This window comes from Talpa occidentalis, unplaced genomic scaffold (genome assembly GCF_014898055.3).
Source record: "Talpa occidentalis isolate TD23 unplaced genomic scaffold, MPIMG_talOcc4v2.1 talOcc4.10, whole genome shotgun sequence".
NCBI classification, from domain to species: Eukaryota; Metazoa; Chordata; class Mammalia; order Eulipotyphla; family Talpidae; genus Talpa; species Talpa occidentalis.
In genome coordinates this window covers 96,670,521-96,684,387 of record NW_023600993.1, presented here as the reverse complement: position 1 = coordinate 96,684,387, position 13,867 = coordinate 96,670,521, and the positions used below count along the sequence as shown (strand labels likewise).

Genomic DNA, 13,867 nt, shown 5'->3' with positions numbered 1-13,867 from the left:
GTCGCTCGCTGGCCCGGAAGCGCGCCGCGGCGAGCTGCGCGGTTGCCATAGGAACAGAATCAACACCTCCTTCCTCGTTCCCTGCGCGCAGAGGCCTGGTGTGTGGGGCCGGCGGCCCGAGCGTGCCCCCGGGAGGGGCCGCGCTGCGGGTGTGGACTGTGGGTGTCCGGTCAAGGGTCGTTCCCTGCCTGGGCCCGTGCGGGGCAGGAGCAGGGGAGCAGGTTTCCAGGGGCTGGGGTTGAGGAGCCGAGGGGAACGTTTTGTATAGCGGCGCCCGCAGTTCAGTGGTTGGAAACTGTAGATTTGAATATGCTGGGCATTCACGTCGGAACCCACCTGCGACTTTCCAGGCTTTGACCCCGGGGGCTGCTCCTGGCGTCTGAAGGCCTCCGAACGGAGATTGGGTTTTGGACTGCAGGCCCTGTTCCTCCTCCCTCTCCTGGCCCCTCAGCCCCAGGGAGCCGGGCTTCTCCAGTGGCCTGGGAATGCGGTGGCTTTAACAGCTGCGGACTTTGCCAGAGCCCCCCTTAGCTCTGCCTGAGAGGTACAACGTCCCTGAGTAGAATTGGACTAATTTATGGATGACAGTTATTTTTACCAGCTACGTGCAGGGTAGGAGAAAGTGCATGAGTTTTACACGTAGATCTGTGTTCAAATCCAGTGTGATGTAGTGATTAAGAACGTTGTGGAATTGGACTACCGATCTTTGTTTTACCTAGTTTACTAGTTTAGTTGTATCATCTACGTTTCTTTCTGGGCCTCATCTGTAAAACGGGGGATAACAGTACCTAACTCACAGAGTTACAATGAAGATTGGGTTAATTCATGTAAAGCTCTTGGCGCAAGTAAACCCTCGAACAAATTCCCCTTGTCATAACTATTAAATTCCATGGGCCACCACATACTAGCTTTAAGACCTTGGACATCTTTTCCCCAACGTTTCTCAATCAGTTTTCTGACCTTGCAAGATGATGTGAAGATTAAAATATATAATGTATGTAAAGCACACATTAGGTCATCAACTGTTAATTATCTCTGTGCACCAGTGTCAACCCTATAATTGTAAGGCAACTTTCTGTCACCAAATACTTGGGCCCTACTGGGGCTTTTACATAGAGCCTTGACTGTCCCTTACCCTTTTATCTCTTAGAGCTTAGTAGTGCCAGTGGACACCTTTAGGTACCATGTCTGACTAAAGTCATAAGCAGGACAGATATAAAAAGAAAGAAGAAAAGAGTTTGTTTTTTTCAAAAAGGGGGCATATATAGTCTAGACTACTTGAGTCACAACAGTTGTTCTTTTGGGGTCTGACAACTGGCCTTCACACAGTCCAAGAATGGCCTGTGTGGCTAGAGGGACCACTATGAAGGTTTTGGTGCATTTATCTTAGTTCTGAACAAACCCAAATAATGTTTTTTTGCAGTCTATTGATAGTTTCTAAGTAGCCTTTCTATTCTCTTATACAAAGATTCTCTCTTTGACCAAATGCTACTTAATCTCCTTTGAATTTTTATTTATTTTTTTAAAGATTTATTTTTATTTATTTATACAAGCACTGGGTACAGTCAGAAGCACGGGAGGGTGAGAGAATTCACCAGAGCCAGAGCGGGGAGCAGAGCAGGCAGAAGGACCGAAGGACACTGCTGAGGGGAGCAGCGGGCGGCAGGAGAGGTCTGTGCGCCATGTGGGACCCTCCTCTGGTGGCTGGGGAGCAGCCGGGGATCCAACCGGAGCTGCAGAGGCTGCGGGCAGCTTTGCAACCCAGCGCTCAACCGCTGCGCCACCGGGGAGGCCCTCCTTTGAATTTTTAAACAGAGGCCCTGTTTATTTTCACACTGTGCAATATTATCAAGGATATTGTTAAGTCAGTTTTGCCAGAAAGACCCACCCCACCCCCTAACCAACACCTCCCCTCCCCCGCCCCCACATCCTGATATCTAACCTAGGTTTCTCCATATCTAGCTAGGTTCCTCGTTCTCTGTCTTCCCCCAACTGATGTCTTATCACTTTGGCCTTTCTTCAGCAAGAATCTTGTTAGGTTGATTTAGCTTATGTTTCTTCTTAGTAATTTCCATCCACTGACCTCTACCCTGCCTGTTGGATACAAATTCCCATTCTGTTTCCTAGGCTGCTAGGATGACGAGGAGCACAGTGCATTTCATGGGCTTTGGTTATTTCCTTATGAAGTCATGCCTCTGTTCCATCCCTCTGTTATCTCGGCTGTGCCTGCTCTTTCCAAAATCCTTTAGGCCTCTCTTTGATCCTTTACTTGATGGCCCTCTCCCCACTTTGCCACCTGTCCTCATTGTCCAGGGGTCTTGTGGACATTCCTTTATTTGATCGCCTCCATCACATGTGCTCTTTGGCAATGCCAGAAATTTCCCCACCCATCCTCCAACCAATCCCTTTTCTTCTTGTTAGAAGAAGACATCCCTGGGGAATAATGTGGAAGAGAAGCTGCTGAGGCTGGGTTTAGGCCAATCCCCTAGTCCCGCCCTTTCCTTTGTTGATATTCTGAGCAAGGTGTTCATGTTTGGCCTGAACTGAGTTCTCATTTCAACTCTCAGCAACTCTTGTCAACATGTTGAGCTGCCTCTTCTCCCTGAAGACCCTGCTTGTTCTTGGGTTCCTGGCATCCTGGGTGACTGCAGGAGAGCATGGTGAGTGATCATTCCCAAGTGATTCTTGGCTAATAGAGGAGAAGCCATCCCCTGTTGGGTCCCAGAGCCAGGGTCTCTATCTGTGGAGGTAGTCATCTCTGTAGGACAGAACTGGATGCAGCCAGGGAAGTCTTCCTGGCTTCTGTCATCCTCTCTGGACAAGGAGATAGGACTTCCACTGTGGCTTACCAGAGGGCCTAGCTTTCCCTTAGAACTCCTTAAATGAGAATGAGGTCACCCCACCTTTCTTTCTTCATCTGCAGGATGTCTGGTCCTTTAGTAGCAGTGGGTGCATGTTGGTGGCTGTGTGGAAGAAGGGGACAGTGGTTGCAGAGATATTTTGGTTAAGAATGTTTGCAGAGGCTGAAAGTCCTTGAAGTTCATTTTTTTGAGGCCAGTTACTCCAACATGGCATGCTATCTTTTGCAGTGAAAGAAGGAGAATGTCCTCCTGACGAGAACCCATGCAAAGACCTGTGCCAGGGGGATGAATGGTGTCCAGCTGGGCAGAAGTGCTGCAGCACAGGCTGTGGTCGGGTCTGCCAAGGAGGCATTCCTGAGGGTATGTTGTCATAAGGCAGCAACATCCAAGTGTGCTTTTTGACCTTGCATTTGGGTTAGAAGCTTCCAACCCCCTAGACTGGCTCTTTAAGTCTAGCTTGCCGAGGGCACCTCATCTCTCCCCTCTTGGGAGCTCTTTTCCTGGGGCGCTCAGTCTCCTGAATTCTTTGCCTTCTATCAAGAAAGAACTCACTGCTTATTATATTTGTCTTTTACTTTGAACTCGGGGGTCCTGTGAAGGCTGGGAAGTTGGGAAGTTGGGACACTGGTTCAGATAGTGATAAAAAGAGTAGAACTTAGAGCCCGGGCGGGCCTTTTTAAGTCTTAAATAGCTCTTCTTAAGTGTTATCTTTTTAATCCTTAATTTCTTCATCTGCAAAGTGGGGATAATTGTCTGTCCTCATAAAATTGTTGTGAGGCCCAAAAGGGAGGTTCCTGGCACAAGACAAACATTGCAATGAACAGAGCTGTCGCTGTCATTACTGTGTCTGTTCTAGCACCAGGCTGTGTCCTCGTGAAGTTCCGGTTTTCCCTTGTCTGGCTTTTCCCTTTGCTGTGCCCATAGGTGTCACCAGGCACCATGACCTATATTTTCTTTTTTGTGGCCCTCTCCCTTTTTTGCTGCAGGGAGGAAAGGAGAGTGTCCCGGGGTTGTCCAGAATCCATCCTGTTTTAAAAATTGTGTCAACGATGAGTCATGTCTGGGTATAACGAAATGCTGTACGTTTGGCTGCAACGCGAGCTGTGTAGCCCCAATGTCTAAAGAGAAGCTGGGTAAGAAACTGCACCCCACATTCCATGTCCTGCTTGGCCTACTTGTTTCTTTTTCAAATGTACACACACCACCTTGTTGTTGGTTTTACTTTACTTTGAAAAACAATAATTGACTGCCATATACCGAGAACTTTTCTAAAATAAGATACACAAATAGTCCCCAAGACATGATGATGTGTGCAATGTGGTCTGGGCAGGCAGAGGAGGCTTCCAGAAGGAAGCGCATATTTGAAGATCCTTATTTGCAGCAGATTGGAAAGTGGTTGGCTGATTCCCAATCCCCATGGGCACTTTCAGTGTCCCTATTAAGATCTTAGCTGGGGAACCTATAAAGACACAGCAAAATAGACTCAGGATACCTGTGCAAAGCAGCACACACTTCCCCACTCGCTCGTTTCTGAGACTGTCCCCTCTGTCTACACACAGTTTTAAAATAGTTCTCAATATAGGAATGCCTAAAGGTACTTACTTTGCTTTGCTTTCTTTCTTCCTTTTTTTTAGATTTATTTATTTATGCACTGCTGAGGGAGCAGTGAGCAAGACAGGAGAGATCTGCCCCGCCATGTGGGTATCTCCCTGGCCAGCTGGGAATTGAACCAGTGCTGCAAAGGCTGCAGACAGCTTCACAGCGCTGTGCTCACCCCGCTGCGCCACCGGGGAGGCCCTGCTTTGCTTTCTTAAATGGGGTCTTCTGTTCTTTCTTCCTTGTCTTTTCTAAAGGAACTGGAGCTGTTCTCTCACCTGAGTGTGTGGCTGCATATTACAGTGGAAAAGCCCAAGCTTGGGTTGTCAAGTAGCTGGGTTCAAGCCTGAGGCTCACCAGTTACTGGCCAGTGTGTCCCCAGTCTCTTCTGCTTCTGTGAGCCTCAGTCCCCTTCTTTGTAAAATGGAAAGGCTAGTCTAGGTTTCGGAGATCATGGCAATGGTATAACATGTTCCCTTCCCCTACTAGCTCCCTTTTTTTTGCTTGAGTATGGTTTCTCCCCTACTGATCACTTTCTCTCTGAGACCCTGAAACTCCACCACCCATGGCTGCCTCTTTCCTTGCAGCCAACCCTGCTGAGGTGCCAGGCCCTTCTGGCCCCATCAGGGTTGTCTGTGCCTCAGGCAGCTCTCTTAGGCACCCTGCCCAGGATGGAGAATAGACGGTTGTGCTCCTTTGCCACCAGCACTCTTGGGCCCTGCTCTGGAACCAGAGTCTGGGAATCTGACTCAGGTGAGTGTTTCACTGCCAGCTTATAGAGCCTGGCACAATCTTCCAGTGTTTGAAGCTGATGGCTGAATTGCTGAGGCCGAGGGTGAGGCTGGCACCCAGGCTAGGCACCCCTGTGAGCTGCTTTGGGCCCTGGTTGCCCAGAAGGGGCTTCTCTGACTTTGCAACGAGGACCTACAATGAGGTATCTCCTCCCAGATCTGTCTGAGGGTTCTGGCTGAGTGGACTCCTGGAGAAGAGGGAGGCAGTGTTAATTGCGAGTTGGTTTTGGCTACTCCCCTGAGACCCCAGCCTTAGAGGGAAGCTGGACCATCACCCACTGCTACTGGTGGCCTCAACCAGCTCCACAGGAAAGGCCTTTCCTGGGCTATTAACAATTCCTGCTTTCCTTAAGCTCTGACACTGCCAGAGATTTACCACAGCCAGTGCCGTCTGTTTGGTGCGGTGGAGGGACAGCCAGGAGGCCGGGGGCACAGGGCTGGCTGGGAACTGCTCCCATAAGGCACTTCTGGCCTGAGTCCTGACTCCGCTTGCTGGCTGTGCGTCCTCAGGCAAGTCCTTCCATCTCTCTGAGTCTCGCCTTTATCACTTGTGAAGTGGACAAGGATATTTATCAATATCTCACAGAGAGTCATGCAGTGTCTTAGCCCTGTCAGGCTGTGGTGACAGAACACCATAGACTGGGGAGCTTATAACAACAGAAATCTACTTCTCCCAATTCTGGTGACTGGGAAGTCCAAGGTCACGGTGCCAGCAGACTCAGTGTCTGGTGAGGGCCCACCTTCTGGTTTTGAGAAGAATTGACGTGGTGGAAGGGCCACCAGGACACATGTCTTTGTGGGCTTTTACCTTCATGATGTCATAATCACCCCCCAAAGACCCCACTTCTAAGTACCCTCACACTGGGGACTGGTTTCAACATGTGCGTTTTGGGGGAACACAAACGTTCAATGTATATCACGCAAGTGAGACGAAAGGCCTTTCAAGCCCTGCCAACAAATGCTCTGTGACTCACCCGGCTCCGCCCAGGGCCTCTGTGCAGGTTCTTTTCCACCTGTCTGAAGCTTGGCCCATATGTAGACTCACTCACTCCTTCATTCAACCTGTGTTGAGGGTCTGCTGTCCCCGGCACGGGACCTCGGATAGGGAGCAAGTCTCGCACAGATTCACCCTCTGTGTGAGAAATAGGAAGTTGTGAGTCAACAAATAAATCATGAACAAAACGCCTGGGCAGTGGCAGGCAGAGGACGCTAAGGAGAGGGCGTGGCCATGTTTTTGCAAAGTCTCTGGGGCTAGGAAAAGGCCCAAAGGATAGAACCAGAGGACCGGTTTTGGTGGCGTATGAAGGGCATTTCTTAGACTTACGGCTGTCTAGCCAAAGTACGGGGATGCGTAGTCTGAGAGCAGGGAATTGTTTGGTAAGGATTCAAGCATCAGTCAGGGAGTGGGTCTGGGCGGTCATCAGTATGGGTGGTCACCCTGGATCTTGGTCAAAGGGGATGAGCTCTGACCACGAGCCGACCCCTCGAAGGTGCCTTTGTTGCTTAATATTTGGCAAAACCCCAGGGACCTCAAGGAGGCCTGACGGGGAAGAGAGTAGAGGTTTGGTCTCTATGCCGGGGGAGGGTGATGCTCCAGGCCCGCACTTTCCAGGGTACCTGGAGTAACTCCTTGAGAAGTTTATGCTGCTGGGTTTTTCCACCAGGGAGGTGTTTTGCATCCAGCCTTCTTAACTGTGAGATAGAAGGCTTCTTTGTTGGATGGATTTTAGCCTTTGTGAAGTAGGAGGGGGTGCTGAGGAGATACAACTGGCGGTGACAGCGACCTCATTATCTGAATAATAATGATGGGCACATGGTTTTGAGGTGATCTGACAGTGGCATAAAATATTCAACAGGGAAGCTGTTCAGGAAGATTCCGTTTGCAGGGTATTCTACCTTGATTGTTGAGCTTACACGTGTCTCCCTGGAGTCCAGCGCTGCTTTCTCCATCACCGCAGACTTCCCGGAGCCAGCCGCATGCAGCCAAACTTCCTGCTCAGAGGCACCGGCCAATCCTGCTTTGGTTTTCCACAAAGCCCTTAATCACCTGTCACCTTTTTCCATTTCAATCCCTTGAAGCAAACACTGAGACGAATGAGTCACATGGAGAGGGTTCGGTTTGGATGTGGTCTTCTTGGGGTGTGCCTGCTCCTGAGGGCCTGGCTGGGAGCGCGAGCGTAGTAGAAGGAGCTTCCTTGCCAACTAGAGGCTGAGTCTTGTCCTGCTTCTGCGCCTCCTCCCTCTGTGGCGTCTGCCTTACCTTCACGGGTGGCGAGGGTGCACACCAGTAATGTGTCGGATAGTTGTCAACAGAGAATCAAATAGGGATGTGTTTTCTCCCATCACAAGAAGCCCTCCAGGCGTGCCAGGGCTGCTGTGGTCTCTGTGGTCTGGCCCCAGCTGCTTCTCAGCATGGCAGCGGCGATTCCAAGAGGGAGCTAAGAGGACAAGCCCCCAAAGGCAGTGCTCACCAAGCCTGTGCTGGCATCACCCCTGCTGATGTCCTGTGGCCCAAGTAACTCACCGGGTCGAGGCCAGAGACACCACGGGTGAGGGTCACACCAGGATGTGGATCCCAGGAGGTGTGGGTCCTGGGGGCCGCTGGTGTAGAGGTCTACTGCAGTAGAACGCTGGGAGAGGGAACATGGGCTGGCAACTAACATGTTTGTCCCGGTGGTTTAGATCTCAGCAGTGTCTTTCAGACTGGGATTCTTCAATGTCAGTGTTTATGGCCAGCATTGAAATAAAAAAGATGCACAAAGAACATAAAGTACCAGCCTTGCTTATACATGTGTGCACATAAGTATGTACATTTTAAACATACATATGTATTAACATGCACAGGGCACAAAGAGAAATGTGTTTTCTACTCAGAGTCACAATAAAAGTAACAGGGAACCCTGGGCTTGAGCACCCCAGGGTCCCAGCGCTCTGATTCTACGCAGAGTTTGGCGGTGAGTGCCCTGCCGACCCCCTTCCGTGTGAGGAGTTGTGTGATGAGGACGCGTCCTGTCCCGAGGGGCATAAATGCTGCAGCACCGGCTGTGGCCACAGCTGCCGTGGAGACATTAAGGGAGGTATGTTTCTCAGGGAAGAAATCCCCGGGGCTCCGTGAGTCCCAGCGTCAGTTGGGGAGGGCCTTTTTCTTGCCTCCCTGGGGGGAGTCAGAACTCTCATCTTCCTCTCCTCCTAGTCCCCCCACCCCAAGAAGCCCCTCCACCTAGGTTCAGGGGCCCATGTGGGCATTAAGCGAACCAGGGGAAGCCGTATGGAGTAGTGGGAAAAAATCCCCAGACTGGACCACAGGCAGCTTCTCATCTCGGTTCTCCCACAGGTTTGCTCTTGACCTGGGGTGAGCCCGTTTCTTCATCTGTAAAATGAGGGAGTTGCCCAGGATCATGGTTTCCAGAACTGATTCTCGGCACAAAACTTCCCCCCTGGCAAATGAAATCTTAATTGGGAGCAGCATATACAATAGATAAAATCATAAAGCATTCCTGTTCGAATTCTGATTCCTTTGTTTCTTCAGTATCTTTTTATTGATTTTCTTAATAGATTTAAAAACACAGATGTATTTATATGTAAGTGATATGTCTACATCTACATGTGGAGTTATTGTCTCCTATTGTTGACGAGTCCAGAGACAGAGCAGGCTTCAGGTATAGATTGACCCCATCGTGGCTCCAGAAATATATACATATATTTGTTCTTTCTATATATGTAAAATACATGTTTACATATATTGGAAGACTATATAATACATTTTTGTGCGTGCACTTCTGTGCCAGGCACTGAGAAATTCCATTTCAGAATCAGTGGCCCACATGTTGGCTTAGTCCTTTTGTAGATTCCCAGGCAATGTTCAAAGACTGGGGACGGATTCTTGTCCTTGTGTATAGCCTTTCAGGGTTATTGACAACTAAATAAGGAATTATGAAAAGCTGGTGAAAGGAGCACTAGGTAGGGGCACCAAACCTGATCTAGGATGGCAGAGAATTGACACCATGAACCCAAGCATGGTGGGGGGTGGTGGCCTGGGAGCCTTGCTCCTTCTGTAACCCCAAGCTGTAACCCCAAACCTAGAGAAGTATCAAACTCTTCAGTACCCCTGGGAACTCTTGGGGGCGCCCTTTGAAAATCATTGGTCCAGCTGCCCTCATGGGTCCTACAGATGTTCAGATCCTCCAGCTGCAAGGTGTCCTCAGCAGGTCTTTGGTTAAGATCTACTTGGAATCAGGGGTGGATTCCCTAAGTCCCAAATGGGAAGCTAGTCAGTGGAGCCAACTGTCCTGTCTCTACCAGGGCCTGTTTATATCCTACAGGGCGGAACGGCAATTGTCCAAAAATCTTGGTGGGCCTGTGCATTATCGGTTGCGTGACAGATGAGAACTGCCAAGCTGGGGAGAGATGCTGTAAGTCAGGCTGTGGCCGCTTCTGTGTCCCTACAGTTCTGCCAACCAAACTGGCCATGCCTCCCACTGGCTCATCAGGCCTAATTCTGAATTAGGTGAGTATAGTCTATTGTCATCAACAACGACTTAACTGCTATTACAAAGCACTGGCTTAGGTGCTGGGTAGGGGACTTCAGAAGGCCAGGACAAAGGTTTTGCCCTGGAGTATACAGTTGGAGAGAAAGATCACATGTCACAGATCAGACATACCAAGTCTCGTACAGAGATCATGGTTGTGATGCTAGCAAAGGCACGGGGTGGAAGGCCTGTGACTTGTTTGGAGAGTGGGGTGAGGGTGGGGTGGAAGTGGATGAAGGAATGGGCACTGTTTTTATAACAGCAGATATAAGGCTGACATCTGAATGATCTGAGTCTTCAATGCTAGTTTGGGCTGAATTATCTAGGAAGCAGGGAGCCATTTAATGCTTTTGAGAGCAATAGATGACAAGCTTCTCTAGGATGGAGGGGAAGTAGATCAGGGGAGCTGGAGGCAGAAAGGACAACTTGTGACCTGTTATTTCTTCTTGCAGATATCCTGGTGCCCTGACTGACTTGATGTGTCCTGAAATGCTTTGGTGATTCCAGGGAGCTTGTCCTGATGGGCCAGGATGGGTGAAGCACCCAGGGTGTCTCGTTGCCCTCTCTGCTCCACTTCTGCTGCTGCTGTTGCCCTAAGCATAGGAAACATGGCCCCAGGGGTGTAGAGTGGGTGTGTGGGCTTCTTTTACCTGATAAAGGCTGGTACTGACACTCTTGTTTGTGCTGTTTGAGGGCTAAGATGAGGAAAGAGAGCTGGGCGTTTGGACATGGCTGTGGGATGGAGTCTCTGGCATGGCTCAGCCTCAACACTGGCAGAGAAGTTGGGGAATTCTTTCCAGTAGAGCAGGTCCCAGGAGGGAGGAACTTGGCCCTGTCCAGGGCCAAGCTGACTCATTTAGACGCTCCTCCTGGCCACTGCCATTCTGTTCTGATATATCACCATGAGCTTATAACTTTTGAATGATGTGGATCCAACTCCAGTCTGGACCAGGATACCATTACTAAGAAAAGGGAAATGAAGTGTAATTTGTGAGGGTGGGATAGAGCCCAGACACTGAAGGTGGGGTGAGGGTGTTCACTGAGGCTCAAGGTCTGTTTGGAGTGATGGGCCTCAGAGACTCCTCCTTTGGGGCCCTGGGCTCTGCTGCACCTTGGAATCCTCTGTGGGAGCTGCAGTAGGCTGGGAGTTGTCATGGAGAGTTCTTTGCTGGGTGCTTTTATTCTCAGAGCCACTGGAGTGCAGCAGAAGTCTAAGTGCTGGACCATTTTCAGGCAAGAGAAACAAGATGTTCTAGAAATCTTGTTAAGGGAAAAGTTCACTATTTGTTATCTGAGTTTCTCCCAGTTTTTCAAGCCACTTTGATAAAAAGTCCCCTAGTTGGGTCTATACTCCAGATCTTTTTTGAATGCACTTAATAAATGAAGACCTGACATTAGGCAGAGACAACCTACATACAGGAAATTGCAAGTTGGTAGGATGAACTGTTTGAACAGGGGGAGCCTGTTCACAGCCTGGAAGCCCCGTCCAACAATCTGGCCTACCACACTGACCACGAGGGTCCATGTGACAAAAGCAGTAGATCCTGACTCAGTCCAGAGCCCACATGCTCAGTGGGAACGTAACCTGTCTGCGCATGCCCAGGCATAGCCCAACCCAGGACAAGCTATGACCTGTTTTCCTCCTGCCCACCTCAGGAACTTGGCCTTTAAATATCTACTAACTCTCTTCTAGGAGCTAGGCTAATTCTCCTTCCCAGCATAGAGACAAAGTATGACCTTAGTGCATGACCCTTAATAGAATTTTTTTTTTTTAGTGTTTTTTTGTTTTGTTTTGTTTTTGAAAGATTTATTTATTTATTTATACAAGCACTGGGTACAGTCAGAAGCGCGGGTTGGGAGGGTGAGAGAATTCACCAGAGCCGGAGGGGAGAGCAGAGCAGGCGGAGTGATGAAGTACACTGCTGAGGGGAGCAGCGGGTGCAGCAGGAGAGGTCTGCGCACCATGTGGGACCCTCACCTGGCAGTGGGGGATCGAACTGGCACTGCAGAGCTTCGCAGCCCAGCACTCAACCGCTGCACCATCGGGGAGGCCCCCTTAATAGAAATTTTAATAAATAAAGAACTTTAATAAAGTGTGCATAGAGAAAAGAGAAAGAATGTGGTTTCCCAATAAAATACACAGTCACCCACGGCCCTCAGGGGTAAATAAATGCCCAGCCAAGCCAAATGTTGGCCCAAAGCAAGGCCACTGAAGCCAGAAAGCTTGCACAAGTCAAGGTTAATGCTCCTGTCCAGCGTAGAGACAAAATATGACCTTAGAGCATGACCTTTAATAGAAAAGAACTTTAATAAAGTTAGTGTGCAGAGAGAGAAGAGAGAGGATGTGGTTTCCAATAAAATACTGTTACCCACTCCCTCATGGGTAAATAAATGCCCAGCCAAACAGGGTTGGCCCAAAGCAGGGCTCCTGAAGCCTGAAAACTTGCCACAAGTTAAGGCACCTACTGACGGGGAACCATTGAGAAGGGCAGAGGAGCAAAGTCAAAAGTGTTGTAGAGCAACCCCGATACAAACCGGGGTGCCTGACTGTGGGTCCTCACCCCCGCGCTTAAAAGGACTTATCAATGCTCTCCTGCAGGCACACGCGAAAGGCTAATAAAAGGTTTATTTACAAGGGAAGGGGAAATGAGGAAATGTACAGCTCAGGGAGAAAAGTGGGAGACAAAGTTTTAAATGAGTCCTACCCGATCCGCCGATCAGGAATCCCAAAATGGCGCTCTGAGAGCTGGATGCCAGCCAGGAGCCGTGAAGCCAGGAGGCGAGCGACAGCAAGTCACCCCAGGGCCCACATGTTTGGTTTTTATATTTAACCTGGCTGCCCAACTCCACCCGCAGGTCCCAGCCACCCTCCCTTTGGTGGTGATGGGATTTGTCTTTCTCAATGTCTTGATGGCTTTAGTCTGGAGTGCGGGTGGGGTCCACAAAGCCTGTATGGGATTAGCTCAGGACATCATTTCCCCCTAACTAAAGCACAAATCAAGATAAAGGCTGCCATATTCAGCCTGATTGTCCCTCAATTTCTTTGAGACCTGATGATGTCATACAGCTATCCAGCATGACCTGAGCAGGGGAGAGGGCCCCCTGGGGGTCAGTGAGATGCTCTGCACAGACACTAGGCTTCTGCCTCTCCAGCTTCCTGAGCTGCTCTTACTTTCAAGGCTTCTGCGGGTGACAGTCGCTGAAGTGCTGTTTCTGCTACAGGCGGCTTCAGTGCTGGGTGAGCTTGGAGAGCTCAGGAGAGGCAGAAGGCTCTTGTGGGGTGGAAACAAAGATTTTTAGGAGGCTGGTCACCCCATGGATCACTAAAATGAGATTTGACTGCATGTATCAGGGAACCCTACCTGAAGAGTGGACTACAGGAAGGTTATTTATCATGTGAAAGAAGTCCTGGTGGTAATTAGACCAGGCTTGGCTGGGCAGCTTCATGAAGTTTCAGAGACCAAGAACCCCTTAGTCTAATTGCTCTGTCCTTAGCAGGGGACCCATCTCATGGTCTAAGATGGCTTCATGCAGATCTCCAACCTCAGCCACCAAGGAGGAGAGAGGGCAAAGGAAGGGCCTCTTCCCTTAAAGGATATATTTTGGAAGTTACTGGGATACTCGCCCTGCCTTGCAGCTAAGGGTGACCATGGATCCAGATTCTGGACAATGGTCTTAAGTGAACACTGAAACTGGAAGAATCTCATTTGAACTCTATTAATTTTATTTATTAATTTTTGCATACAAGAGCTGGGGTATAGACCAGAGGTGTGGGGGTGAGGGAGTTGGTGGTAGTGAGAGGATTCACCAGAGACAGAGTGGGGAGCAGAACATGCAGACTGAATGAAATACACTGCTGAGGGGAGCAGCGAGCGAGACAGGAGAGGTCTGCTGCACCATGTGGGTAGCACCCTGACCAGGGATCGAACTCATGCTGCAGAGGCTGTGGCTAGCTTAATAGTGCTGAGGCCACTCCAGGATTTCATCACAACCCTCAGTGATATTCGGGAAGGGACTGGAATGTAGGGGTGACCACTGGGTCTCAGGGAGGGTAGGGAAACATTCTCTTCTCCTGAACTGTTTAAATCTT

The 13,867-nt window shown here is 49.7% G+C and overlaps 1 protein-coding gene across 6 annotated transcripts; it reads left to right on the top strand.

The window, feature by feature from the left end:
• Nucleotides 1–56: 56 nt before the first annotated feature.
• On the top strand, nt 57–10,442 carry WFDC3 (WAP four-disulfide core domain 3). Of its 6 annotated transcripts, none has more exons than XM_037499533.2 (7): nt 57–98; nt 2,568–2,660; nt 3,090–3,221; nt 3,848–3,994; nt 8,194–8,325; nt 9,571–9,755; nt 10,230–10,442. In XM_037499533.2, exons 2-6 carry the CDS (start codon nt 2,582–2,584, stop codon nt 9,753–9,755), a joined length of 675 nt encoding a protein of 224 aa, XP_037355430.1. In that variant the 5' UTR covers nt 57–98; nt 2,568–2,581; the 3' UTR covers nt 10,230–10,442. The 6 variants fall into 6 exon arrangements, 5 of the variants coding, with proteins under 5 accessions (XP_037355430.1, XP_037355421.1, XP_054553898.1 ...); XM_037499524.1 differs by lacking the exon at nt 57–98 and adding an exon at nt 116–544; XM_054697923.1 differs by lacking the exon at nt 57–98 and adding an exon at nt 551–612.
• The last annotated feature ends 3,425 nt before the right edge of the window (nt 10,443–13,867 follow it).

Excerpts from the sequence above, each read along its gene's own strand:
- WFDC3 (XM_054697923.1), top strand. The coding sequence starts at position 582 with ATGACAGTTATTTTTACCAGCTACGTGCAGG. Across the intron at positions 613-2,567 it reads TTTTACCAGCTACGTGCAGG|CAACTCTTGTCAACATGTTG; the intron begins GTAGGAGAAAGT and ends TTCAACTCTCAG. Across the intron at positions 3,222-3,847 it reads CCAAGGAGGCATTCCTGAGG|GGAGGAAAGGAGAGTGTCCC; the intron begins GTATGTTGTCAT and ends TTTTTGCTGCAG.